The 26845-nt window shown below is 33.1% G+C and overlaps 1 protein-coding gene across 3 annotated transcripts in view; it reads left to right on the forward strand.

Moving 5' to 3' along the window:
• Positions 1–26845, forward strand: part of PTPN21 (protein tyrosine phosphatase non-receptor type 21) — a 117526-nt gene that overhangs the window by 49359 nt on the left and 41322 nt on the right. For all 3 annotated transcript variants that reach the window (XM_074289798.1, XM_074289800.1, XM_074289799.1), the window contains exons 4-10: positions 2404–2501; positions 4383–4450; positions 5134–5204; positions 8927–9014; positions 10522–10610; positions 19922–20009; positions 20766–20845. In XM_074289798.1, coding sequence (XP_074145899.1) covers positions 2404–2501; positions 4383–4450; positions 5134–5204; positions 8927–9014; positions 10522–10610; positions 19922–20009; positions 20766–20845 — 582 coding nt within the window. The remainder of the gene's footprint in view (positions 1–2403; positions 2502–4382; positions 4451–5133; positions 5205–8926; positions 9015–10521; positions 10611–19921; positions 20010–20765; positions 20846–26845) is intronic.

The raw sequence follows: 26845 nt of genomic DNA on the forward strand, positions 1-26845 counted from the left end.
ATAGGTAATGAACCTGGAAGGATAGGCTACCCAGCTTCACATGACACATGAGCGTGTTTTATATTCTTTTTCTTAGTATTGGGCAACTAGAGCTTCTTGAGCTGAGAAGTGGATTGTTTAGAGTAGTTCTTTAGGAATCTATTTGGCAGCTGCATACAGGCTGGATTAAGGAGAGGAGAGAAGATAATCAGGGACACTAGTTGTTGCAGTGGGTAATTTGGGTCTGGACTAAAAAAGCTTGTAGTGCGACAAAAGAAGTGGATGGATGTGAAAGATGTTAAGGAAGAAGACTCATCAAGACTAAGTCATCGAATGGGAAAGTCATGAATGTGAATGAGAATGAGATGAGAAGGATTTCTAGGTTTTGATTGTGGCTCCCAGAAATGATAGTGATGTGTCCTATAGAGGTAGGGAAGTTAAGAAGAGGGCAAATTTAGTTTAACAAATAATATATTTGCTTTTGGATATGCTGTTTTTGAGATAACTATGAGGCAAATGGATGGAATTAGATATCTAATAGGGAATTGTCACTTTAAGGTTTGAAAAGTTTGTTAAAGATCAGTGTTATCTTAATTCATCCTGACAACAATCCTGGGAGACAGGTGCTGCTATGATCCCCGTTTTAAAAAAATATATTTTCAAAATATATGCAAAGAAAGTTTTTAACATTCACCCTTGCAAAATGTTGTTCCAAATTCTTCTCTTTCCCTTCCCTATCCCCTCCCCTAGACAGCAAGTAATCCAGTATATGTTAAACATGTGCAATTCTTCTAAACATATTTCCACATATATCTGCACAAGAAAAATCAAAAAGAAAAAAAAAAGAGAAAATAAAAGAAAGCAAACAACAAAAAAGGTGAAAGTGCTATGTTGTGATCCACATTTAGTCCCTACAGTCCTTTCTCTGGATGTAGATGGCTCTCTCCATCACAGATCTATTGGAATTGGCTTGAATCATCTCATTGTTGAAAAGAGCCTCATCCATCAGAATTGGTCATCACATAATCTTGTTGCTGTGTACAATGTTCTCTTGGTTCTACTCACTTCACTTAGCATCAGTTATGATCCCCATTTTACAGGCAAGCAAATGAGATTCCAGGGGAATTAAATGTCTTTTCAAAGCTGGGGATCTAAGGTAACCTTTGAACTCAATTGGACTTGGCTGAGTGACTTGTAGAATGATCTTTATATTTTGCATATTGTATTTGGGGAAAGAATAAACTCTAGGAAACTCTGAATTTCTATAAATTGCAGAACAGTTGCCGATCTGTACTGTTGAAAAAGTTTTCCTCTCTGAAGAGTTCTCTGTAATAATGAAATTGTGGGTTTTGATTACCCCTTCCTTATCTCTCTCCTTTCTAGTCCTAATGTGCAAGATAGAATGCTAGTTGCTGGGATTGTAAAGACAGAAACAAAACTGGCCTTGCTCTCAAGGAGTTTACTTTTATTGGGGGAGGGTCGTATTTATGGGATCAAAAAGCCCCAAATTTGACTCCCACTGCAGACCCTTATTTTGTGATCTTTGAGTCAATCATGTGATCTTCCTGAGCCTCAATTTTTATCATTAAGATATATAATAACTTGAGTAGAATGTTAATAACTGGAGGATTCATAATTGTTAAATAATAGAAGTTAAAGAATAGAAGTTAAAGACTACATAATTTAATTTAATTTTTTTTTTTTAGATTTCAGTTTAAAGCACTTTTTTCTGGCTTTTTTCTTCATATACTTTAATACTAAATTCTTAGTATTTGATAGTATTCAATACTATTCTTTAGTAGATGCCAAAATAAAGTTTATATTTTTGCTGTTGTCCAATCATTTTTTACTTATGTATGACTCTTTTTAACTCCTTTTGGATTTATTTGTTTTTTTGCAAAGGATACTGGAGTGGGTTGCCGTTTCCTTCTCTAGCTCATTGTATAGATGAGGAAACTGAGGCAAACAGGGTGGGTTAAGTGACTTGTCCAGATCTCACAGCTAGTCAGTGTCTGAGGCCAGATTTGAACTCAGGAAGTAAGTTTTCCTTACTTCAAGCCCAATGCTCTATCAATTGTGCCTTCTAGCTGCTCTATAATTTACATACCTATTTTAAAACAATGTATAATCTGTATTTGAAAGGCAGTATTTTAAAGTGCTCCCTTTTAGACTGAGATAACATATTGTTGAACTGTTTAGAAGAAGAAAACAACAAATTAAGGGTATAGTGATGAGAAAAATGAATAAAATATTTCAATTTTGTGTAATTTCTTAGTAAACACACATATATTTTACTTTCAAAAAACAATCACTTTAAAGGTGTGGCTGATATTTAGGAAATCTCTTATCTGAATATGTAATTTTTGAGTTCAGTCAGTAGTTGAAATAATGAGAGGTTTTCTTTTTATTGTCTTTTAAAAATAGGTATCAGTATTATCTGCAACTGAAGAAAGATATATTGGAAGGAAATATTCCTTGCACATTAGAACAGGCAATTCATCTTGCAGGCTTAGCTGTACAAGGTAAGTCAGAAAAGTACAGTAATAGAAGTATTTTGAAGATGTGTTATGTCTTAACTAACAATCCCCTGGGAAGAATTATTCCTCCAATTGACTTATTCTTTTTTTGTTTATGCTTTAATATCAATAGTTGAATGTTAACAAAGCTTTATTCCTAGATGACAAGAACATCCTTTTAAGAATGTATTTAAAATACAAGCATTATTAATATTCAGTAGTCATTGTTTACTGATAACTAGAGACTCTAAAGAAAGTAAAAGAGGCTGAAATAAATTGGGCCAATAGGTGGTGAAGTAGATGGAGTGCTGGATCAGTAGTCAGCCGCACTCCACTTCAAATTCAGCTGTGTAATCCTGGGAAAGTTATTTAATCACTTTCTACTCCAAGTTCTTTACCTGTAAAATGGAGATAATAATATCACTTATCTCATAGGGTTATTGTGAGAATGAAATGATATAACATTTGTAAAATGCTTTGGAAAACTTAAAATGCTACTTATTTTTATTATTAATAATAATAAATAAGTAGTTTGAAAATATTCTCAAACAGGATCTTAGTTGAATGTGTTAATAATTTTCCAAATGAATTTATGGCAGCAAAATCCAACTAAAATTTTTTGAATGATACTTTTTTAATATTTCAGACACCATGAATTACACTTCTTTATATTTCAAGCCTCCAATCTGAATCCAGAGTTAGGCACTGTGGGTGACTTTTTAGTGGAACTGGTTGTTATTCCATAATCATGCCTTTTTTTTTTTTTTAACCTAATTATCTTATAATAGAAACTTTGACCAAAAAAATGCCAGTTAGATTTCAAATTAGTAGTTTTTTTTCTTTTGAAATTGCAAAACAGGAGGGGATTGACAAAATTTGCCTTGCCTCTGTGCAGGCTAAGTAACATTTTTAGCTATGCAGTTATGTATAGTATGCATATTGCTATACTTGCAATTAATTTGAAAATGATGATATGTTATATTGCTTTATAAGTTGAGTTGATGGAATCCAAGTGAAATTACTCTTAAAGCTAATTAAAAAACTTATTGTAGAACTACAATTAATTAAAAAAAATTTCAAACCAATTTCTTTATGAAAAATCTCACTTCTGCAGCATGTTCTTTATGTAGTACATTAAACTTTTTTGAAAATCGTAAGGTGCTATTTCTCAGAATTGTTGTGAGGCAAAGAAGATAGTATTTGTAAAGCAATTTACACAGTGCCTGGCATAGAATAGGGACTATATAAATATTATTTCATCATCATCATCATCATCATCATCATCATCATCATCATCATCATCATCATCATTATTGATTTAGAGCTGGAAGGGACCACTGAGATTATCTAGTCTAATTAATTAATTATGCAGGAGTTCCCAGAGAAGTTACATGACTTGCCTTTGGTCATGCAGATGAGTGACAAAGGCAGTGTCCTTTTCATTATTACTATTTACACTTTGACCAATCAGAAACCTGAGGGTCTTTCCCTTCCAGATTTATTTATTTACTTAGACTAGGTAAAAGAGGACATTCTTTGCTTCATATATTTCTAGCTGAAATCCCAGAATGGGTGGTTTCCTCTCTCAAACTGAGACCTATTAAATTCCTTAGCTTAAAAAGACCAAAATCTCCCGCTGCATCCAGGGCCTCTCCAGTCTTGCCACTGAACTGAGATGGCTCTAGAAGAGAATGTGAGACTTGTACCTTTGCCTAGTCCTTCCTCACGTAAATCCAATTCACTGGCAAATCATGACATCGTCTTCCCAATGCCATGGTCCTCTTTAGGAATGAAGGACAAACAAGCACAACAACAAGGTCTTTCCATCATACAAATTAAAATAAATTAATAAGTGAATTTTGACTTTTTTTTTTCCCCCTTTTATAGCTGATTTTGGAGACTTTGATCAGTATGAATCCCAGGACTTTCTACAAAGATTTGCCTTGTTTCCTGTGGTAAGGCTTTCATTTTATGTTAGGACTTAAAAATGAATAAGATAAAAAGAATGTGATTATGGTTCTCACATCTTAATCCTTGAAATAAAAATTTTAGATTTATAGCTTGTTATAGTTGGAAGAGGACTTACAGGTTATCCAGCCTAAAATATTTATTTTAATAGGTGAGACAATGGAGATCTGCATATTCTTTCTCTAGTGAAGTCTGGTACTCTACTTTGGTTTCTTAGACATAGTGATCTATTTGGGCACTTTGATTTGGATGCCTGGAAGAAAAACAATGTCACACCTAAGATCAATTTTAACAGATATGACATGGGTTTTGAATACCCTAGTAGCTAAGGAATATTCTGTCCTGCTCTCAGTAATCATACAAATGCTGTTTCTTTTTTTTTGTTTGTGTCCTTAATGGCAAATGATTTTATGGTATTGGACACAAAGACCCCTTCCCTTAGTAAATATGTTTAAATAAGTGGGATAATACCATAGATTGTGATGATGAAATGAGAAAGGCCAGTGGGTTTCTTTTTATTTTTAGTAAAACATTTGTAATCCTTATTCAAAATTCCTTTTGATAAGTCCTTTTGTCAACTGTTTGATGGTAAAGATTGCAAATGCTGGTGTTTCTTCCTTGGCCATTCAACCAGCTTGTTTAAATACTTACTACATGGTTTTATGTGCAGGGATGGTTACAGGATGAAAAAGTATTGGAAGAAGCAACACAAAAAGTGGCTTTGCTACACCAAAAATACAGGTAAATGACATAGAATGCAATGATTTTTAAAAAGTTATGGACTTTTGCAATTTTAGAGATGCATTGATATAATTAAATTCAGAACTTTAAAGGCAGTCTGGTTTTATGATCTATGGTTCAGAGCTATAGTGTGCTATAAACTTATCTAATGTGTCTCTCTATAACAGAACCACAAATGGAGAATTCCCCATACCCCTCACTCTCCTCTCATGCCATTTACCTTCAGAGTTTTTATTCTTATATTTTTGGAGGGACTTGTACTAAAATGATTTTCATACTTCATTGAAATATTTATACACACTGGCTGGTTTAGTTATAAGAAAAACAAACAAATAAATAATTCCAACATGACATTTACATTCCTCTTTATATGCATTTTCTTATTTGAACTTCATCATAGGCCTTTGTGGTCACTATTAAAAGTAAGGATATTCCAAGTCTTAGCATAATTTTTATAAAAATAAATTTTTATAGATATTCTCTCTTGATTTTATCACTATAGTACCCTATGTGTCTTTCCTCTACCCCATCCCAGAGAACCATCCCATATAACAAATAGTAGTTTTTTTAGAGAGAAACCCCCCTCCCCCCCAGCAAATCGAACTGTGCATCTGAGGTTGAAGGAGTCTTCTCATATTTCTTCATTTGAGTCCTATTTGTCATAGTTTTGCTATGTTTACTTTTGTTTTTCTGGTATGTGGTCATTCTTTTCATTTAAATTGTTGTAGTCATTGTGTGTGTATATTGGTTTGTTTTTTTTGGGGCGGGGTTCTGCTTATTCCACTCTGCATCATTTCATATAGATCTCCAGGTTACTTATAGCACAGTAGCATTGTGTTATATCTGTGTGTCAGAATTTGTTTGGCCATTCCTTAATTGATGGCATCTCCTTTGTTTCCAATTTTTAGCTATCATAAAAAAAAAGTGCTGCTATAAATATGTTGGAGTGTAGAGGCTTTCTTCTTATTGAGGGCTTCCTTGGGGTATAAGTCCAGTAGTGGAGTTTGGTTCAAAGAGTTCACAAAGACATTTTATTATGATGGGAGTTTTCAGTTTTAATATCTTAAAACTTGGTGACTTTTAATAGACTAAAGTGGAGAAAAATTAGTATGTCAGTGATGGAACTTGAACTCTGATTGGCCTGATTCTAAATCTAGTTCTCTATATTACATCAAGTTGTCGTAAATATTCTTACCTAGCTAATATCAGGACCTTTTAAAAATAATTAAGTAGCTTTATGTCATTTGAGATAGCCACTGTGTGCCTTATGCATATTCTTGCTTAGCAGCATATGTGATGCAAAAATTTTACTTTCTTTTTCAATTTTCAATTTTTATTTATTTTTTTATTATAGCTTTTTATTTACAAGACATATGCATGGGTAATTTTACAGCACTGACAATTGCCAAGCCTTTTGTTCCAACTTTTCCCCTCCTTCTCCCCCCTCCCCAAGATGGCAGGTTGACCAATACATGTTAAATATGTTAAAGTATAAATTAAATACAATATATGTATACATGTCCAAACAGTTATTTTGCTGTACAAAAAGAATCAGACTTTGAAATAGTCTACAATTAGCCTGTGAAGGAAATCCAAAATGCAGGTGGACAAAAATAGAGGGATTGGGAATTCTATGTAGTGGTTCATAGTCATCTCCCAGAGTTCTTTCGCTGGGTGTAGCTGGTTCAGTTCATTACTGCTCTATTGGAACTGATTTGGTTCATCTCATTGTTGAGGAGAGCCACGTCCATCAGAATTGATCATCATACAGTTTTGTTGTTGAAGTGTATAATGATCTCCTGGTCCTGCTCATGTCACTCAGCATCAGTTGATGTAAGTCTCTCCAGGCCTTTCTGAAATCATCCTGTTGGTCATTTCTTACAGAACAATAATATTCCATAATATTCATATACCATAATTTACCCAACCATTCTCCAATTGATGGGCATCCACTCAGTCTCCAGTTTCTTACCACTACAAAGAGGGCTGCCATAAACATTCTTGCACATACAGGTCCCTTTCCCTTCTTTAAGATCTCTTTGGGATATAAACCCAGTAGTAACACTGCTGGGTCAAAGGGTAGGCACAGTTTGATAACCTTTTGAGCATAGTTCCAAATTACTGTCCAGAATGGCTGGATGTATTCACAATTCCACCAACAATGTATTAGTGTCCCAGTTTTCCCATATCCCCTCCAACATTGCTTATTATCTTTTCCTGTCATCTTAGCCAATCTGACAGGTGTATAATGATATCTTAATTTGTATTTCTCTGATTAATAATGACTTGGAGTCATGCTTTACTTTTAGAGTGCTTATAGAAAATCTTTGACATTTTTTATCCTAAATATTGGTTCAGTAGACCATTCAAATATATGAATTTTTTTGACATTTAAGAAATGGCAGTCAAAACTGATATGTTACTTGGAGTTTCAGTCTTACATTCCAGAGGCAAAAAGTGCTGTTCCTTCCTTCTCCAGTTTCTCCTAAATACCATCAAAACTGGGTTTTTCTCAAATTGAGTTTCCCGCACTTGGTACACTTCTCTACACACTGGTGTGCTTTTTCTTCAGACATATTTTAGGCTTTACTGATTTAGTTTGTACCTTCCCTACTTAGGGTGATGCCATGTTTTCACTGTTCATTTAAAACTTATTCATCCTTTAAGTTCCAACTCAAATCCATCTTCCTCTAGGACTATCCAAGCTGGAATTGTTTTCCTTCTATCTCTGTCTGTGGTTTATCTTTCTGCATCTCTTCTTTCTGTCTGACTTTATTTCTGTTTGACTGCCTGCCTCTATCTCTTCTGGCTCTGACAGTTTTTGATTCTCTCCATCTTTCTTTTCTGTGTATCTGATACACTCTTCTCTCTTTTTCTGTCTGTCTCCTCTAACTCTCTTCCCTCCTCTTTTCTTGTCTCTTCCCCATCTCTCTATCTGTGTCTCTCTCCGTTTTTCTGTCTGTCTTTTCTCTCTCTGTTTTTTCTGTCTCTGTCTCTGTCTTTCTGTTTCTCTCTCTCTCTCTCTCTCTCTCTGTTCTGTCTCTCTGTCTCTTTTTGTCTTTCTGTTTCTCTCTCTCTCTCTCTCTGTTCTGTCTCTCTATCTGTCTCTTTTTGTTTTTCTGGTTGTGTGTGTCAGAGACAGACACAGATATAACAGACATCTTTCCTTTTCTCTCTCTGTTTCTCTGTTTCTGTCTCTGCCTCTCTCTGTCTCTGTCTCACTGCTTCTGTTTCTCTGTATAATCTCTCTTTCTGTGTATCTCTCTCTCTCTCTGTCTCTATTTCTCCCTTTTCCCCTTTCTGTTGCTTTTACTATGTTTCTTTTTTTTTTTTGTTTTCTCTACTTTCCTTCTGTCTCTCTACTTGCTCAGTTTCTTTCTCTTTATTTTTCTCTCCTCTTTCACTCCTATTATTAATCTAAATATGCTAAATATTCACCTAAAATACTGATTATAAACTGCCTAGTATTTTTAGGTATATTTCTATATATACAATTTTTTTTCCTGCTCGTTGAAGGCAATTGTCTTCTGTCATATTTCTTTCTTTTCTTCAAAGTCCCTAGAAAACGTATCTTGCACATAGAAGGATCTCAAGAAACATCTGTTGATTTATTGAGTTGCTCAAGAACGTGCTGCTACTGGGGACTTGGACACTTTGTAATGATTTTATTTTAATGAGTGATTTTCTAAACTGACCTTTAAATTTTTCTCTTTTGGTTGTAGAGGGCTTACCCCACCTGATGCTGAAATGCTATATATGCAAGAGGTAGAGAGGATGGATGGTTATGGGGAAGAAAGCTATCCTGCTAAGGTATGCAGGGTTATTATTGTTTCACAAAAATTGGCTTTGGGATAAAATGTAAACTTTCTCATTTAGCATTTTAAACCTTTGATAATCTGGCTCTAAGCTATTTCATAGAACTTCACTTTATACACTCAGTCCAGCCAAAGTGCTCTCTAGATTATTCTCTGAGTCCATCTAACCACTTCCCTCCTCTGCATAGGAAAAGTCCATCCCCCATGCCTGGACTGCATTCTTTGCTCATCTCTCAGAATTCTTGCCCTTTCCCTCCTTTCTTTCCTCCTTTATGGAGTCTTCCCTAATCCCTACCTTTTCCTACAAATAGTTAGTGTTTTCTCTCTTTGTTGCCACCTGATTTTATATACTAGTTATTGTGAGAGAAACGGTGTGACAAAGCAGGCAGAGAGTTGATTTCAGAATAAGGCTCATATTCTGCCTCTGGATCTATACTGGCTTTGAGATCCTAGTTAAATTATTTAATTCTCAGTGACTTCTGCAACTTTAAAACAGTCAGTCTTAAATTGTCTTAGCTCTCTAAGGACAACTGTTGAACCACATTGGAAAAAAGGATTTTCCTGTTGGCATTCTTTAGGCCAGGGATTTTGAAAGCCGACCAAAAAAAGGGCCTTATTTTTGTTCTTGTTACATATACCTCTAAGCTCCTTGAGGTCAGGGACTATTTTGCTAGACATTTAGCAAGTACTTAATAAATGCTTATTGATGCAGTCATATAGTTAAGCTTCTTGATTGCAAATACTGTTTTGTATTGCTAATTGTGGTTCCACCGAAACAAATTATTTATTTACTTATTTTGCTTTCTGTATTGTCATGTGGAATAATTGAAGAAAAATTCCATTATAATTTATATTTATGTAGTATTTGGCTCATTTGAAAAAAATAAAACAAACATTCTTCTTAATAACTCTGAGACAGCATATCTTATCTAGATAGGACACTGAGTCATAGTATGTATTAATGACTTGCCCAGTGTTAGGTGATTAGTTAAGGTAAAAACCAGACAGCTGAGATTCAAATTGAAATCTTCTGATTCTGACATTACTATTTTTTCCATAGTCACATACTGAATTTCTATTCCTTGTGTTTAAAAATAGAGGATATCTGAAACCTTAATAAAGGAACTCAACTAAAAGCCTTTATTACATTATTTTTATTTTACATACCATTTGCAAATGTTAGTGGTAGAGAGTTATCGGATTAAAATTAGGTTATCCATTTCTTTGAACTTTACAACTTTTATACATGTTCTTTAGCAAGAAAATAAAGTTGGCCCTTCTAGATTTAACAAAAAATCTTATCTACACACACACACACACACACACACACACACACACACACACACCCACCCACCCCAGTTTGTGATTAAGTGAATACATACAGTTCTTTCTATACCTTCTTTTTAAGTTAGGTGGTTATTAAGGTTATTGTTACTTTTCTGATACATTTGCTTATTGAATATATTTTTTATGTTAGCATAATTTCTACTTTTTAATTTTAGGATAGTCAAGGAAGTGACATCTGTATTGGAGCCTGTCTTGATGGCATCTTTGTGAAACACAAAAATGGAAGGCCTCCTGTTATATTTAGGTATTAATCTTAATTTTTTTTTTTTTACATTTTAAAAACAACTTTCAGATTTGTGCTTTTTGTATTAGTGATGATTTTTTGCCTCATCTATTTATAATTCCTGCAAGACTTTATGAAGGTATGAAGGAATTGTGTCTTTTCTAAAATGACATGCTTTCTGATTGTAGTTCCTTTGATGAACTATGCAGTGTATAAACTTTAAAACAAATGTGTAGGAAATAGTGTACAGTATTAATAATTTGGGGACACTCTAAACTCCTGATCTGATGTTTAAGCTGTTCTTGTTGGCTTCAGAATAGACAAGAAGAGGGAAAATAAGGGATACTTCTTCCTTTGTGATTTCAGTGATCCATCTTCTCCACTCTGGAATTCTTCAATCCTTTGACCTTTTGTATGTTCTGGCCCTGCTAATCCCCCACCTGGATATCTCCCATTAATTTCCTTTTTTGTATCTATTCTAGAAGTTATAACATCAGACTGATTGCACCTACTACAGCTTATACTCTCCAATTTCAGCCGGGATTTCATGTATTACAAACTTTTCATTTATCTCTTATTGAATGTTTATGATGTTATTCATAACAATTTTTCTGAACTTTTTCCTCCTTCCTCAGGCTTTCTTTCCTCCATCTCTTTTTCAGTATTTCTTTCCCAATCCTCACTAGTAGTTCATGCTCTCTTTCTGTCTCATGTAACAATTATAAATGTGTTTACATACTGTATTCCTGCAATAAAATGTAAGGTTTTTGAGAGCAGAGACTATTTTCTATTTTATTTTTCTATCCCTAGAGATCAGTGTACTGCTTTATACATAGTAGACATGAAATAAATTAGTTGTTTGATTAGTTGTATTTCAGCAACTGATTTCATTTTTTGCTTTACTGAGGAAACAGAGAGGTCATGTGAAGTGATGCTCATTTCCCTTTTTTGTATACTTTCTCATACTATCTACATTTTCTACATTCCCTTCCATTTTCTACACTTAGAAAACTTTCTATTGCCTCATATATTCCATGCTCCTTTCCTTCATTCTCAGAAAATAAAGTAGCCTTTCTTCATGTCAATTTATAACCCCTATTTCATCTCCTTCTGTCTTCTCCAGAACTTTGCTCAATCAATCATTCCTCTTTTTTCATGGTAAAAATACACTTATCTTCCTTCCCGTCATGCAGCTAGAAAGTGTTAAGTGTCTGAGACCAGATTTGAACTCAGGTGCTCCTGACTTCAGGGCTGGTGCTCTATCCACTGCTCCATCTAACTGCCCTGCTATTTATATTTCTTAAAATTCTCTCTTTCCACAAACCTCTGACTTTGGTTTTTGTCCTTACTTCTCTTCTGAGACTGCTTTATCCAAACTCACTAATGATTTCTTTATTACCATATCCATTAACTTTGTCTTAGTTTTCTTTATGTTAGACTTCTAGAAAGTTGACAATGAATTTTTATAATTATAGGGTCATTTATGTACATATTTTAGTTATTATTCATCTTGACCTCTATGGCTTATGACATTGTTGATCAAACCTCCTTTTAAAAAAGTACATTTTATTGATATCTTTTGATTTCACATCACTTATATTTCCCAATCTATTCTTCCCACATTTTTGAAATTCTTTCTTCTCTTTTTCCCTCTCTTTTTGTATTTTCTCCCTTCTTTCTCTGACTTTTCCTTTTTTGGTTCCTTTTCTTCCTCAAGAATTGCCTTAAGGTTTGGTCCTTATCATTCCCTGTTTTCATTCTTCCTTCTGCCTCTGAATTTATCTATGGGGATTCCCGAAGACTAAATGGAGGGTTTCATGTCTCTACTTGTTGAATTCCTTCTACTCCTTTGAGACACTAATCAGGTACAATATCAATATGGGAAATAACCTTTGTGAAAATATGAAGGTGGTAATTGAATTTAAGAAGGTTATCTCAACATAAACAGCCAAGAGTGGGAGATTTCCCTGAGAAATTCCAGAGGTTGTCAGAAACCTATAGAGCTGGCACTTTGGAAGTGATTAGGTGAGGCAGCAAAATTATGAGGTTATAGAAGTGCTCAGGTTGGTACTCTCCCCTAGAAGTCCCTAAGGACTTCTAGGTTCTTAGTACTGTTCTGAGATACCATAGAAGGCCCTGAAGACCCAATATTTTGAATCACAAAGATTTAGGAAGGGGTCTAACTGCAAGGTAGATGTTAGCAGAAAAACTCAGGTCACTTGAATTGAGACAACCCAGGAGTTGAGACTATCCAAAAGTGCGTCAATGGGTGGAGCTTGGTTCTGGTACAAAAACATTATTAAGGAACTAAGACTGGATGGATGAATAAACTGAGGAAGATATGAATAATAATAAAGAATAATAATACTTCTGGACATAGTGCAAAATCTAGCCAGAAGAAAATAATTTTATAACAATCACAAAACACTTAAAGGTAACTGAGTTTTCTATAAGCACTATATGAATAAGTTGAAGAAAGAGATAAAATAATGAAATAAAAGCTCTGGAGGAAAGAACAGGAAGGAAAATAAGTAATTTAGAACAAAAAGTGGTAGATCATACTCAAGTAAGAGACTCCCTGAAAATTAAAATAGACCAAATAGAAATTATTGACTCCATGAAATAATAAACACTATTAAAACTAAATCAGAAGGTCAAAAAAAGTAATGGTCAGCTGTCAAAAATAATTGATCTGGAAAACAGAACAAGAAGAATTAATTAAAGATTCATAGGTCTCCCTGAAAATCATGATCAAAACAAAATTTGGACAATATTTTAAAAACCTGTAAATGAAAACTGCCCAGATTTTTTAGAACTACAGGATAAAGTGAAGACAGAAAGAATCCACTGACCACCTTTTGAAAAAAACCCCAAGAGGTCAAGGAAGGTCCTAGCCTAAATCCAGAGGTTCCAGGTCGAAATGAAAATATTACTAAGTAGAAAAGAATTCAAGTACTGAGGAATTATATTCAGGATCAAATAAGACCTGGAGGTTTCTACTATCAATCAAAGGATATCTTAGAATGCCAAATAATGTGTCATGTAAAGTAATCTTAAGGAAAACTAAGTAAATAGCTAAAAATTAAAAGTCACAAGTGAGGATGAGAGTTCAGAAGAAAATATGATATGCAAAAACAAAATCAAGAGAAGCTTAGAAAGGCATATTTATTTGAACAGTTGGAAGGAGTTGTATACTGATGAAGTGCTAACATTTTTATAGGGGGAGAAACAACAGCTCTGAGGTTGAGAATTTTAAGAAGAGAAAGAGAAGAAAGTATTAAAAATATTTTAATATGGAAAGGAGGAAGAATGTAATGGATCCTTTTACTGTTGAATTGTGTGAGAAAAAGAGTATGTAAACATGGAGAGAAAAGTTAGGGGAGCAGTCTATAGATGAAACATACTTATCTGAATTAGATAAAGAAATGTTGAAAACTTCCTGCTAATAGGCACACCCACACACAATAGAGACTGATGTAGAAATACATTAAACTTATCAAGTAAACAGGTGGAAATAAGGAAGTAAAGGTTAATAGGTAGAATAGTACTGGGGAGAAAATAGGGAAAGAAATCACAAGCAAAACAAACTTCCTGATCATGGAAGGGAACTTAAAAGGAAAAAAAAAAAGCAAAGCAAAGAACTAAAGTCTGTTTCCAAGATTTCCTTGTAAGATTGTATCCTCTTGACATACAGTGGAACTACAAACTCTGTTTTATTTACCTAATTTTTTTCCTAAATAATCATCTCCTAGTCTTGGTTTTATCCACTAGGGAAGTTACAACGAAAGTTGGGAGGACAAATTTGCCTTCTGGACTTAGGAGTTCATCTTACTTGTTATATATATTTTATGCATATTTGTGTAGTATCTGAAATCTTAGCTCTTAAATTTTGTCTCTTGTCAGTGTTTGAGTGTTTTGTTTGCTATTCTATTTACTATGTTTTAGTTATTCTATACTGTCTAGTTTGGTGGCTATATGGGCAATATTTGACTCTAATCAAATAAATTTTTAAAAAAGTAAAAAAAAAATTTTACAACCCATTTATTCTTTATATATTTCTTTGTTCATCTATCCAGCAAGCTGTTTTTAAGGAAAAAAATTGAAAACAAAGGAGGTCAGTAAAACTGACCCATCATATTTAACAGTATGTGCAATATTCCTCACTGATAGACTTTTACTTTTGCAATGAAGCAGGGGAAGTATATTTTCCAACTCTTTTGTGGAACCAAGCTTGATTAATTATGCAGGATACAATTTTTTACTGTCATTGTTTATGTGGTTTCCTTGATTCTGTTAATTTATTCTATCTTTGTAATTTCTTATGGTATAATGTATTCCTTTACAGTTATGTACCACAATGCATTTGGTCATCTTCAATTAGTAAGCATCTCCTTTATTTTCAGTTCTTTGATATCACAAAAAGTCCTGCTATGAATATTTTGATGTATAAAGGACTCTTATTTCTGTCTTTGACCTCTTCAGAGATGTATATGCCTAATGGATGGATCTCTGAATCAAAGAGCTTGGATATTTTAGTTACCTTTTTTGTTGCTTTGTTAAACAACTACACACACACACACACACACACACACACACACTTTTTTTTTTTATTAATAATTTGTTTTCACATTACTAGATTGTAAAATACAGGCTAGCTCCCTGGAGGCCACAGGGTCAGCTGAAGTCAGGATAAATCAAAGTCCTTGGTCTTTAGGGGGAGAAGTGAAAAGGCAGACAAACTGCCATGTGGTTTGCCAAAGTTGTATCCTGAATTCTGGAGTCCAGAATCTCTAATCTCTCTCCTCCTTGTCCAGCTGCCAAGTGACTCTGGCTTCTTTTCTCTCCTTCAATTCTTGCCTATGATTATTCACCATCAAACATTCAGCTAGCACCAATGGTGAGGAGAGCCATCATCTAAATTATGCTAATAGAGCCATTGTCTCACATTGAATAGGTAGCCTTAAGTGCTCTCTTGTCTGATTTAGAATTTCAGCCCTCTACACTAGATTTCTTCCATATACCACTCTTTCCCCTTTAACAGGGAGCTATACTTTATAACAAAAATTAAAAAAAAAAAGAGGAGAAAAAGTTCAGGAGAAAAAATATTCCACAAAATCCTGCTATGTTGTGCCCCCATCCATGGACCTCTGATTTCTGAAAAGGAACAAGTGTTAGTGTCTGTAAAGGGATGTGGGTAAGAGGAGAATCTCCTTGATTCTTTTTTTGGGGACAAGTTTATTCTTTTTAATGCTGTAATTCATTATTTTTATTGTTTTGTGGTGACTGTTCTTTCTGTTTACATTATTATTATCATGCCTACCTCATTTTTTTTCAATTCATGCTCTTCCATGCTTCATTGTATCCTTTATGTTCATCTTTTCTAATAGCAGAGTAATTTTTATTACATTCCTGTATTGTCATTTGTTTAGCCATTTACTTTTTTTTCTTTCTTTTTTCCTTTTGTTTTTGGCTGAGGCAATTGGGTTTAAGTGACTTGCCCAGGGTCACACAGCTAGGAAGTGTTAAGTGTCTGAGGCCAGATTTGAACTCAGGTCCTCCTGAATTCAGGACTGTGCTCTATCTCCTACGCCACCTAGCTGCCCCTGTTTAGCTATTTACTTGTTTTGTTTTTTCTACCACAAAAGTGCCACCATAGATTTTTGGTATACATGGAGCCTATCATTGTAGTATGTGTCTATCAATGAAATCTCTGGGTCAAAATGTATGAATACTTAGTCTTTTTATGTATATAACTCATAATTGATTTCTAGAATATAAAACCTAATTCACAACTCTACCAATAATGCATAAGTGTACTTTTCCATTACTTCTCCAACGTTGTCTAGTCACTTTGTTTTTTTTTTTTTTAAAGCATAATTTCAAATTGTATTTGAGAAAGGCTGGACCATTTTAGAGTTTTCATTAATACATACTAATTTCCCCTTCTTTCCTCAAAATCTCCAACATTAATTATTTGTATTTTTGTCATCTTAATCAATTTGCTAGATGTAAAACCAAAGTTTGGTTGTCTCTCTTAGTTATTTGGAAAAACCTTTTACTTGGTTGTTGCTTATAATTCTTCTTTGAAAAATGTTTGTTCATATTCTTTTACTTATTCATTGGAGAATGATATAATATATTTGCATTATTTTCTTAGATATCTTGAATAACATCCTTATCAGAGATTTTTGTAACAAAAATCAACTTTCCTCCTCAATTGATAACTTCTCTTCTTTCCTAGTAGCATGAATTTTATTTACAGAAAAAAATTTTGTTTCACATAAAGTATTTTATGTTTTTTAATCTCTTCTATCCATTGAACAAATAATTCATTATTATTTTATTTATTATATATTATATCACATATACAATATATAATAAATAAAATTTATATTATATATATGAATATATATATATATATATTTATTATATCATCATCAGTATTAAAAATATTCAAAAATATTTTTTACCAGCACTTGTTAGGTATACTTCATCTCTGGACAGATGCTTGTCATTTCTATATTTTAAGTTGTGAACTATTAATCCAAAGTCCACTTTCAGATTTATTTTAGGGGGAGGAGGAGTAAAAGGCAGCAGTTTAAAAAAAATAAACAAAATTTCTTGCTATCCCTCTCCTCAAGCTGCTAATGTCTTCTCATTTCAAATTATTTTCTTATCTCGAGATGTGCAAAATTTAGAAAATCTACCCCAAATGTTCACATGGACTATTTGTGCCCAACCTGTAATAGAGCATTCTGAGCTTATACTGGTTTAATCAGCCACAATTGGACATATTATAACTCGACTCAACATATTGATACCATTTTGGTCCTCTTCAAGATCATAGGACAACCACCACCATCACTTTCTCATAATCTGTATATAGTTTATACGTACCTCAATATTTTTATATTATATTCCCCATTAGAATGTATGTTTCTTGAGAATGGGAACTATGGTTTTAGGAACCTTTTTTGGATCCTCAGAATTAGGATAATGCCTTGCCCATTATAAGCACTTATAAAAGCACATTGATAGTATTGAATACAGTTTTGTATTTTTATGCACACACACATACATACACATATACATGTATATATACATATCAATGAAATAAATTCAACCCCTTAGTTGTAAGCCATTCTGTTTGTTAGACATTATTATCTTAAGTAAAACTGTTAATTTTCTACATCTGCCTTTCTTTTTGAAAACCCTTGCATTCAATTCATAGTAATAATGAAAACACCACCTGTGCCCCTAAGGGCTTTGGTTTTCTGTCCAAGACTCTGTAATTGTTAGATTTCCCTGAGGCAGTATTACTTGTGCCCATTTGGGTCACTAAAAGTAGATAGTAGTCACCTGATTCGACAAGTCTAGGGAGATTTTTGTCACATTTTTGATACATATGCTATGATGAGAGCAGACCTCTCTATCATTATCACATTTACAAATAACTTCCCTCAGTAACAATCAGTAAGGAGACATTTGCTATCATTATTCTCTTTTTTTGACTCTTGCTGGATGAATATTTGATAGCTCTTGTGGGTCTATATAATTATATAATGCATAAGTATTTTTAAAATTAAAGTTTACTTTTTAATGAAGAAAAATAGATTATTTTGTCCCTCCTATTTACCATAAAAAAAGGAAAATAAATACTATATGATAACTATGTACATGTACATGTGTGTGAGTGTATATGTATGCGTGCGTCTCATTCTGTACCTTTCTGGCAGAAACTGAGAAACATGTTTCATAATTAATAACCTGCAGTCATGATTGTTCATTGTGTTGATCATAGTTTTTAAGACTTTCAAGGCTGATTGCCTTTGTGATGAGTATAACTTTTAAAAAATTTTGCTTGCTTCACTTTGCATCATTTCATGCAAGTTTCCCCAGGTCTCCCTGAAACCATCCTTTTCATAATTTCTTATGATTCAGTAGTATTTCATTATATTTATATCACATAAGTTGTTTTGCCATTTCCCAATTAATGAATACTGCTTTTGGTTCCAGTTCTTTGCTATTACAAAAATAAGTGTAATAAACATTTTGTATAAAAGTCCTTTTCCTCTTTGATTTCTTTGGTATACGACTTCAATATCACACTATTGTTGGGTCAGAGGTTATTCAGTTTAATAATAACATTTGGAGACAATTCCAAATAACTTTCCAAAATAGCTGGATCAAATTACAATTCTACCAAAAATGCATTAATATTTTTGTGTTCCTATTTTCCAGCAGCCCCTTCAAAATTTGTCATTTTCATTTTTTTGTCAACTTTGTCAATTTAGTGCACATGAGGTGGAAAATTAGGAATGGTTTAATGTTAAATTCCTTTTGACTACCTTCTTTATTAGCTCATACTTGTTTATTAGCTCCAAGTATTTAGTTAACCCTTCATCTTTTCTTTTTTCTGTGACATTCTTTAACCTATTATCTTTAAATTTGCTCTTTGCCTCTTTAAATCTTACTCTTTAGTTGACATGGAAATCCTTTCAACAGTTTTAATGGAACATATCATTCTCCCTAATAATCTGGAGTGTGGAGAGAGTCATTCTTTGAGCCATTTTGCTTTCTTTTCCAGTACAAAAAGGCTACACACAGTTTGAACATAGGTAGCAGTATTTTGCCTCTGATGGGAATACAAACATTGCTCACTCTTTGCAGGTCATGATAAAATCCTCCTTGTTCTTTCTACTTGCTGGAAATGAGATCCTTTCTTATTGTTTTTCCTTCTTTTTTTGAAGAATTACTAATTAATTTATGTAGAACTTTGTACCTACCTCATGATACTTGTCATTTCAGTCTCTCATTATAATAATTTAGGTGCTTATGTTATCTCTACAAGAGTTTTATACTTCTTGAGGGTATGGACTATGTGTTATCTTCAGCTTTGTATATGCCATAGGTCTTAGCATTTGGTGCTGTCATATTTATGTCATGGTTCTTGCATGTAAAAGTGTGCAACATAAAGTGGTTGAATAAATATGAATCAGATCTTCACTTTAAAATGTAATTAATGGAATCTTGAGGCAGGTTAGTGTAGTGGATAGAGAGCTAGTGAGAAAGACTTTCAAGTATTGCCATTGACAAATACTGTTTGTATATGACCCTGAGCAAGTAACTTGATCCTTCCAGTGTGCCTTGACAATTCTCAAAGACTCCCAAATTGCAGAGAAAGTGATGGTCAATATTGGTAGAGTTTTTTAATGGAAATTTCATATACAAATGGAATGAGAGGTCTGATCAAGAAAAAAGATCATTTATAAACATGAAATTTCCCTTTTAAGATTTTATGAAGTTATGAGTTTGTTATTTTCTTTCTTTAGATGGCATGACATTGCAAATATGTCACACAATAAGTCCTTCTTTGCATTAGAACTGGCAAATAAAGAGGAGACCATCCAATTTCAAACTGTGAGTATTAGTGTTCTCCCCAGGTTACTTTTTAATCTTGCCTTTGGACTTTTAGTAGCTTTAAAATTGGTACCTTGATAAATATATTTTGATTTTGATGTGAAATTCTAGGGAGAGAGTATAAAAGAGTAGTTGAATGATTAAGTCAGTAGTATTTTTCACATAGTTAGATGTTTCTTGAATAAAGTCAAGTCAACAAATATTTTAAAAATAGTTAATATTAAAGTGCCAGCCACTGTGCTGAGTATTGGTAATATAAATACAAGTAATAAGAAAGACAGTCTCTGCCATTACATTCTAATGAGAAGTAAAGAAAGTAGAGAAAGACTCCTGTGAGTCAGAAATGCAGTGAGGAAGGCATTTTTCCTTAAAATGCATTTACATGGGACCTCTTCTTATTAAAGCTATGTGTCGGAAATAAAACTTTTTTTTTTGTAGGGTGATTATTGGACAAGAGTTTTAAATGGCTCTTCACTTGCAGCTATCACTTACACTACCATTTTTCCATTTCAGAAACATTTTTATGTTGCCAAGTAAATACCTATTATCTGTTAAGAAATCTGTTAGCCTATAAGTAGTGTGTAATTTTGCTAGTTTGAGTTTTCAATTGAATACCCCCCAAATCATACCAATATATTAAAAATGGTTTATTAATAGAATGCTGGGTATCCAGTATGTTATATTATATAGTATTAAATGTGTTACATATGAAAACTTAATACATTCATCTCAATTTGTGAACATTTTATTTGCCAGGAAGACATGGAAACTGCAAAATATGTATGGAGGCTGTGTGTTGCTAGACACAAGTTTTACAGACTAAACAAATGCAATCTGTAAGTATCATCTGCTTATAGAATTCTTAGAAATAATGATTTTAGACACTCTCACTTTCATATTTTGTTTTATGAATTAGAAATCTAATTGGTACCCAGAGAGGACAGTTTTTTTTAATACTCCTATATTTTCTTTTTTTGGTTTACATATTAAAATGTCATACTATTTTATTTCACTATTTCCTTTGGACCAACTCTTCATGCCTGAACCATTATAGTTTGCATAAAATCAACTGATCAAAATTTAGAGTAGGAAAGAGTAATCATTTAGTCCAATTAATTCATTTTATAGATAAGAAAATTTAGGTCCCCCCCCCAAAATAAGTGTCTTGTCCAGAATTACAGAAGTAGACAGTTATAGAACTAAGATTTAAACTCTGAGTTCTTCTGTCTTTAAATTCAGTACTCTTTTCAAGGTAGTTGGTCTTAAAGATTTTTTTCAACTCATTCCTAGCTAATAAAAAGGATGTCCCTCTATTAATATTTATGCTGTACAAACATAACATTTTCTTTTTTATATATATTTGCTCATTTATACTTATTTTTTAAAGAATACAAAATACTTGCCTTTTGGTTTTTTGTAAACCCCATTGACAGAATCCTAACTTATTTGTGGATAGGAATATTTGATGTGCTTTTCTTTTCTTTTCTTTTTTTTTTTTTGAGGCAATTGAGGTTAAGTGACTTCTCCAGGTTCACACAGTAAGTGTTGAGTGTCTGAAGCTGGATTTGAACTCAGATCCTCTTGTTTCCAGTGCTGGTGATCTATTCACTATGCCATCCAGCTACCTTGATATATTTAAAGCCTCAAGTACTGGGAGAAGAAGTCAGGATATGTGCAAATTATTTCTGATCATTCCCCCATTTGTTATAATGAGAAAGAACTATTAGTAGGTTATGTAAAGGCAAACAGTATATCATACATAGCATCCAAGTCTAGCTCTTAGTACAGTGCTTGGCACATAGCAGGCACTTAATAAGTACTTACTGACTGACTTACCAAAGGTACTGATTTGATTTTTCTATGATTGTGTAGCTTGATGTGAAATATTTAGTGGTGTTATTTTTAATTTCTTTTGTCCTATTATGTTTTGTTTTGTTAGAAGAAAAAAAATCTTTTAGTGAATAAGTCCTTAAGCTTGATAAAAGGCCACAAAACTCAGACATTTCTTTGGGGGGGAACCTACTATAAAATGGCACTATTATTATTCCCAGTTTACAATGAAAAGGACTTGCCCCAAATCACACAGATAGTAATTGTCTGATACCACATTTGAACTCAGCTCTTCCTGATTCCATACCCAGTGCTGTATCATCTGCGACACTGAGTTCTCTCTAGCACTCTTACTAGCACCAAATATAAAAGTTCTAGCTTTCTCCTTCCTCTTTTTCCACCATGAGGATATAATACTTTATGTCAGTAAAGCTGAAAAAGAATTCAAAAGGAGAAAAGTAATGAAAGAATCATACAAAGAGATTGTAGATTTAAAAACAGAAAAGGTTTAGGAAAGCCTACTAAAAAATGTAGGTTAAAAAATATGATGGAAAATGCCATCCACATCCAGAAAGAACTATGGAGACTGAATGTAGATTAAATCATACTAGTTTCACAATTTTTTCTTTATATATACATACACACAATTATTTTTGACATATTTCCACATTAGTCATGTTGTGAAAGAAAAATCATAACAAAAGGGAAAATCATGAAAGAAAATTTACAAAAATAAATGTTGAAAACTATCTTTAAAGTTAAATTTTTTAAATTTAAAAATGTGTAAAACATTTATATTTGGGAAAATGAAAAAAAAAGATGATGAACATAAAGATGGTACTTATCTCAAGCTAATGTCATGTTACATAGTGCTTATGTACATATACAAATATGTTTAAAATCATAAAGCTTTGTCCTGTGCAAAATTTTTCAGAGACCCTTCATGTGCTATGTCCTGAGGATAGATATAAAGACAAAACAGATCCTCAGAGAGATTAAATTCTAATAGGAATTTTTTATGATGTAAGATGTCATGCACATGTCAGAAGTGTTTGAGAAGTTCTCTTTTTAACAATATCAGGAAAAGAAATGGCTTAGGGGGTTGGCTAGGTGGCGCAGTGGATAGAACACTAGCCCTGAATTCAGGAGGACCCGAGTTCAAATCTGGTCTCAGACACTTAACACTTCCTAGATGTGTGACCCTGGGCAAGTCACTTAACCCCAACTGTCTCAGAAAAAAAAAAAAAAAGACAAATGGCTTGAAAATTTGCATCAATATTAGTCTATGAGTTAAATTTTATTTATTTTTAAAAGTATGTGGCATGTAGCTACCTGGTGATGATGTTAATATTCAGAGGAAAAAAGAAATGCCTGTTTACTTTGTGGTAAAATGACCCAGTCTGTGAAATATAATTTTTGCTATCCATCTATTTTATGCTGAACATAAATAAGTGCACATTTATGTACCATTGCAACCATAGAAGAGAAAATATTCCATTTTAAATAGAATAATTACATTTAGTGGGCAGGTTTCCAAATTGTTAGTCATATATTTCCATAAAGTGGCAACACATAATTACATAAAAACCCACATAAATTACAATTTATTTTCTTGGACTTGATTTTCTGATGATCTGGCTTAGTAACATGCTTATCCATGTAAAATAAATGAAATCTTTGTTTTGGAATTTCTTTTTTTCAGGGCAAGGTAGGGATGAAATCACAAAATCTCTCTCTCTCACACACACACACACACACACACACACACACACACACACACACACACAAAGCAACCCTGAATTTATATGTTTTATTTCTCTTGAAGAGCTCAGCTCGTTGTTATATTGAATTCATTCAATATTGTGTCATAATAATACTGAGACCCTCCCTACAGACCAGAGGGAACTTCGTCAAGTCCTGCTTCTGACACTTACCATGTGATCCTAGGCAAGTTGTATAACTTCTTAGTGGTCTAGGCAGCTCTTTGACTGTAAATTGCAGGGAAGGTAATGACCTACTTTGGTAGATAGAGTTTCCCTAGCTGGGTGTAGACTGAATCATTAAAAAAAATATGTTCAAGTTCTGCCCCTCTCTCTCGAAGATAAGTTGTTGCAGATGGGTAAACATAATTATATAGGAATGAATAGGAGTCCAAATTTGGATCTCATTTCAATTGTGTTATTGGGCAATATTTTAGCCTGATAATCAATTTACTTTATAAAAAGGAGCTGTATAGAAATTTTTTTCTTGCCATAGAGAATTAGGGCCCCTTTCTAATTAGTCAATAAATGACCTGATGGCTTCTAGGATTTTAGTAGTAAAAAGGCATTATAGCTTTATTTTTTTTCTTATTTAACAACAAAGAGGCATTTTAGCAACCAATAACACTATTCTTTAACCATACCAGAATTAATGATTTAAATTTTTGGAATTTCATTTTTAAAAATGTATAAAATAGAATTGATAAATATCCTCTTTTGGGTTGTTATAAAATCAAATGAGGTAATGGATATTAAGGAAATGGGGATGTTATCTGTGATGTGATTTTTCTATACTATTTTTTTTTATTGGTTTTAGCTTCTCTGGTATTATTGCTTTTTTCCCTTCATTTAGAAGCACTGAATTGCCCTGGGAATTACTTTCTCCCTAGGAATATTGGAGAAATCATAGGTTCTGTAAAACAAACAAAAAAAAAGTGAAACAAACTTCAGTGAGAAATGCTTTACATCTTTTTCTTATGCTTTGCGATCCAGAGCATTTTCTGTTTGCTCTGTCCTGACACATTCAAAATCACTAGTTCTCTTTAAGAATTCCATGTTTTTCAAATCAGTGATTTTTCAGTCTTGGTAAATTCCTTATAAAATTTTCAAAACGTGATTGCCTGTTAAACTGATTGTTTCCTTATATGCAAAATTATAATATCTGATTCAAAAGTAAATTCTAACTATGAAAATGGAAGGACTGAATACTTAAATTATTAGAAATGATTAGAGAGGTTTCTTCAATTTTTTTCTTTTTTTTTTGGCCAGGGAAAAATATCTCTAAAAAAATTAACAGAAATGGCATTTAGGGGTGGGTGTAGGAAGCCTTTTTAAAGGGTGCTATGAAATGGGGGTGCCAAAATAGACATTGTGTGGGTACTGATACTTGAGTTCTGTGTCTATGAGTTTTGTATTTAGCATACTCGGAATTTCATTTCCGTCCCAGGTTGAGCTACAACAGCAGCGATGATGTATTGTGGGAGTTTGTTGGCAGGTTTCTTTCAACACTCTCTACCTTTCTCCCTCACTCACAACTCTGGCAACCTCAGTGTCTGAACTCTGGCAACCTCAGTGTCTGGGGTTAGAAGTAAACCTTTAACTGAACCAATGCGGGGCATAGAACACCATTTTACAAAAACTAACCTCAATTAACAGGGGGAAAATATTTTCGAACTACAGAAGGCAGTGCTTTCAGGTTGGAAAGGAACTTTTGAATTCAAACCCTTGTCATTTACTATCCATGTAATGTTGGACAAATTACTTAAATTCTTTGGGCCATAATGTCCTCATTGATAAAATGGGAAAGTTGTACCATAAGGTTCCTGGTAGTTTTCTTTTCTAATTCTATCATTTTAAGTATCTTCTTGGGCCTCAGGAATAAATGGCTTGAACTAGATAACTTCTGAGTTCTTCTAGATCTAGATTCTGTGCTCATAGCTCTAAATGTTAATATCCAGTTAAATAATGAAAAAAAAATTAGGACTCTATATATTATCCTAGGCCAACTTTTGTGGACTAAAATAATGTAGGTCAGAATAATAGCTTATTCCTTAAAAATCAGGTAAATAATCTAGTCAACTTTTTAAAAGAACCAATTCCATTTATACTTAGTAATTTTAATTTGTTCTTATTATATTAATGAGGTTGATAATTCCTTCTGAGGGTAGGTAATCTAAGTTTACAAAGCATTTTCAAATTTGTTAAAACATTTGAACTTAAAGATATTAAAAGTTCTATAACACCAACTTTAGTGGATGTTGTTTAATGAACATTTATTAAATGCTTACTGAAAGCAAGGAACCATGTTAGGTGCTAAGGATATTAGAAGGATATTATTGTTTATTGAGGGAAAAATGCAAGCATAGAAATAATTGACGCAAGGAATAGTGAAAGAAGTAGAAAAATAATTCCAAAGTACTATGAGAAACTTAGGTTACTTTCAGAGATCCATGAAGTTTGGGGTGGAGTGTCATGGTGACAAAGAAAGCCTCATATGGTAGCATCTATGTTAGGTCTTTTTTTTTTTTTTTTTTTTTTTTTTTTTAATGTTAATGTTTTAATGTTTAAGAGAAGGCGTTCAATGCATTATTGGTGGGGATAATCCATTTGAGGCATAGAGAATACATATGGCAAAGGCCATAGGAATGGAGAATAGCTCAGTTTGGCTACAATATTTAAAATACCGAGAAATAAGAGTAAAAATGAGGAAGATAGGTTAGAGGACAGTTGTGGCTTTGAATGCTTTGAATGCTTGGAATCCAAGAAATAAATGCTGCTTGGATTAGATTGCCTATTCTTCTAAAATAAATTTGAAGAGAGATGGATGCTGTCAGATTTTGAGATATTTAACTCCACTACTCTGAACTAGTAACCCCGATAGCTGTCATTTACTATATTTATGTTCTTAATAAACCTTGATTTTCTTTCATTTTAAATGCACTATTCAAAATAGGCTAAGTTATTTTGACCTTGTTTGGTTCAATTTCTGAAGACAGCATTAAATTATGAGAAAAAATTTATGTTTAAGGAGCATACTTGATGATTAATTTAATCACCTTTTGTCTTTGCTATTGGCTATTCTAGTAATATTCTCTAGAAAACCATCTAGAGCATCTCAGAATACTTTTATAAACAATAATAATGCCTTTCTTATTGAGTCTTGTGAGGCAGGAACATATGGGAGCAAACAAAGATGGGGGTTAAAAAAGTGATTTAGTAGGGTTAAACAAAATGTCATTGAAGTCA

This window comes from Sminthopsis crassicaudata, chromosome 2 (genome assembly GCF_048593235.1).
Source record: "Sminthopsis crassicaudata isolate SCR6 chromosome 2, ASM4859323v1, whole genome shotgun sequence".
NCBI classification, from domain to species: Eukaryota; Metazoa; Chordata; class Mammalia; order Dasyuromorphia; family Dasyuridae; genus Sminthopsis; species Sminthopsis crassicaudata.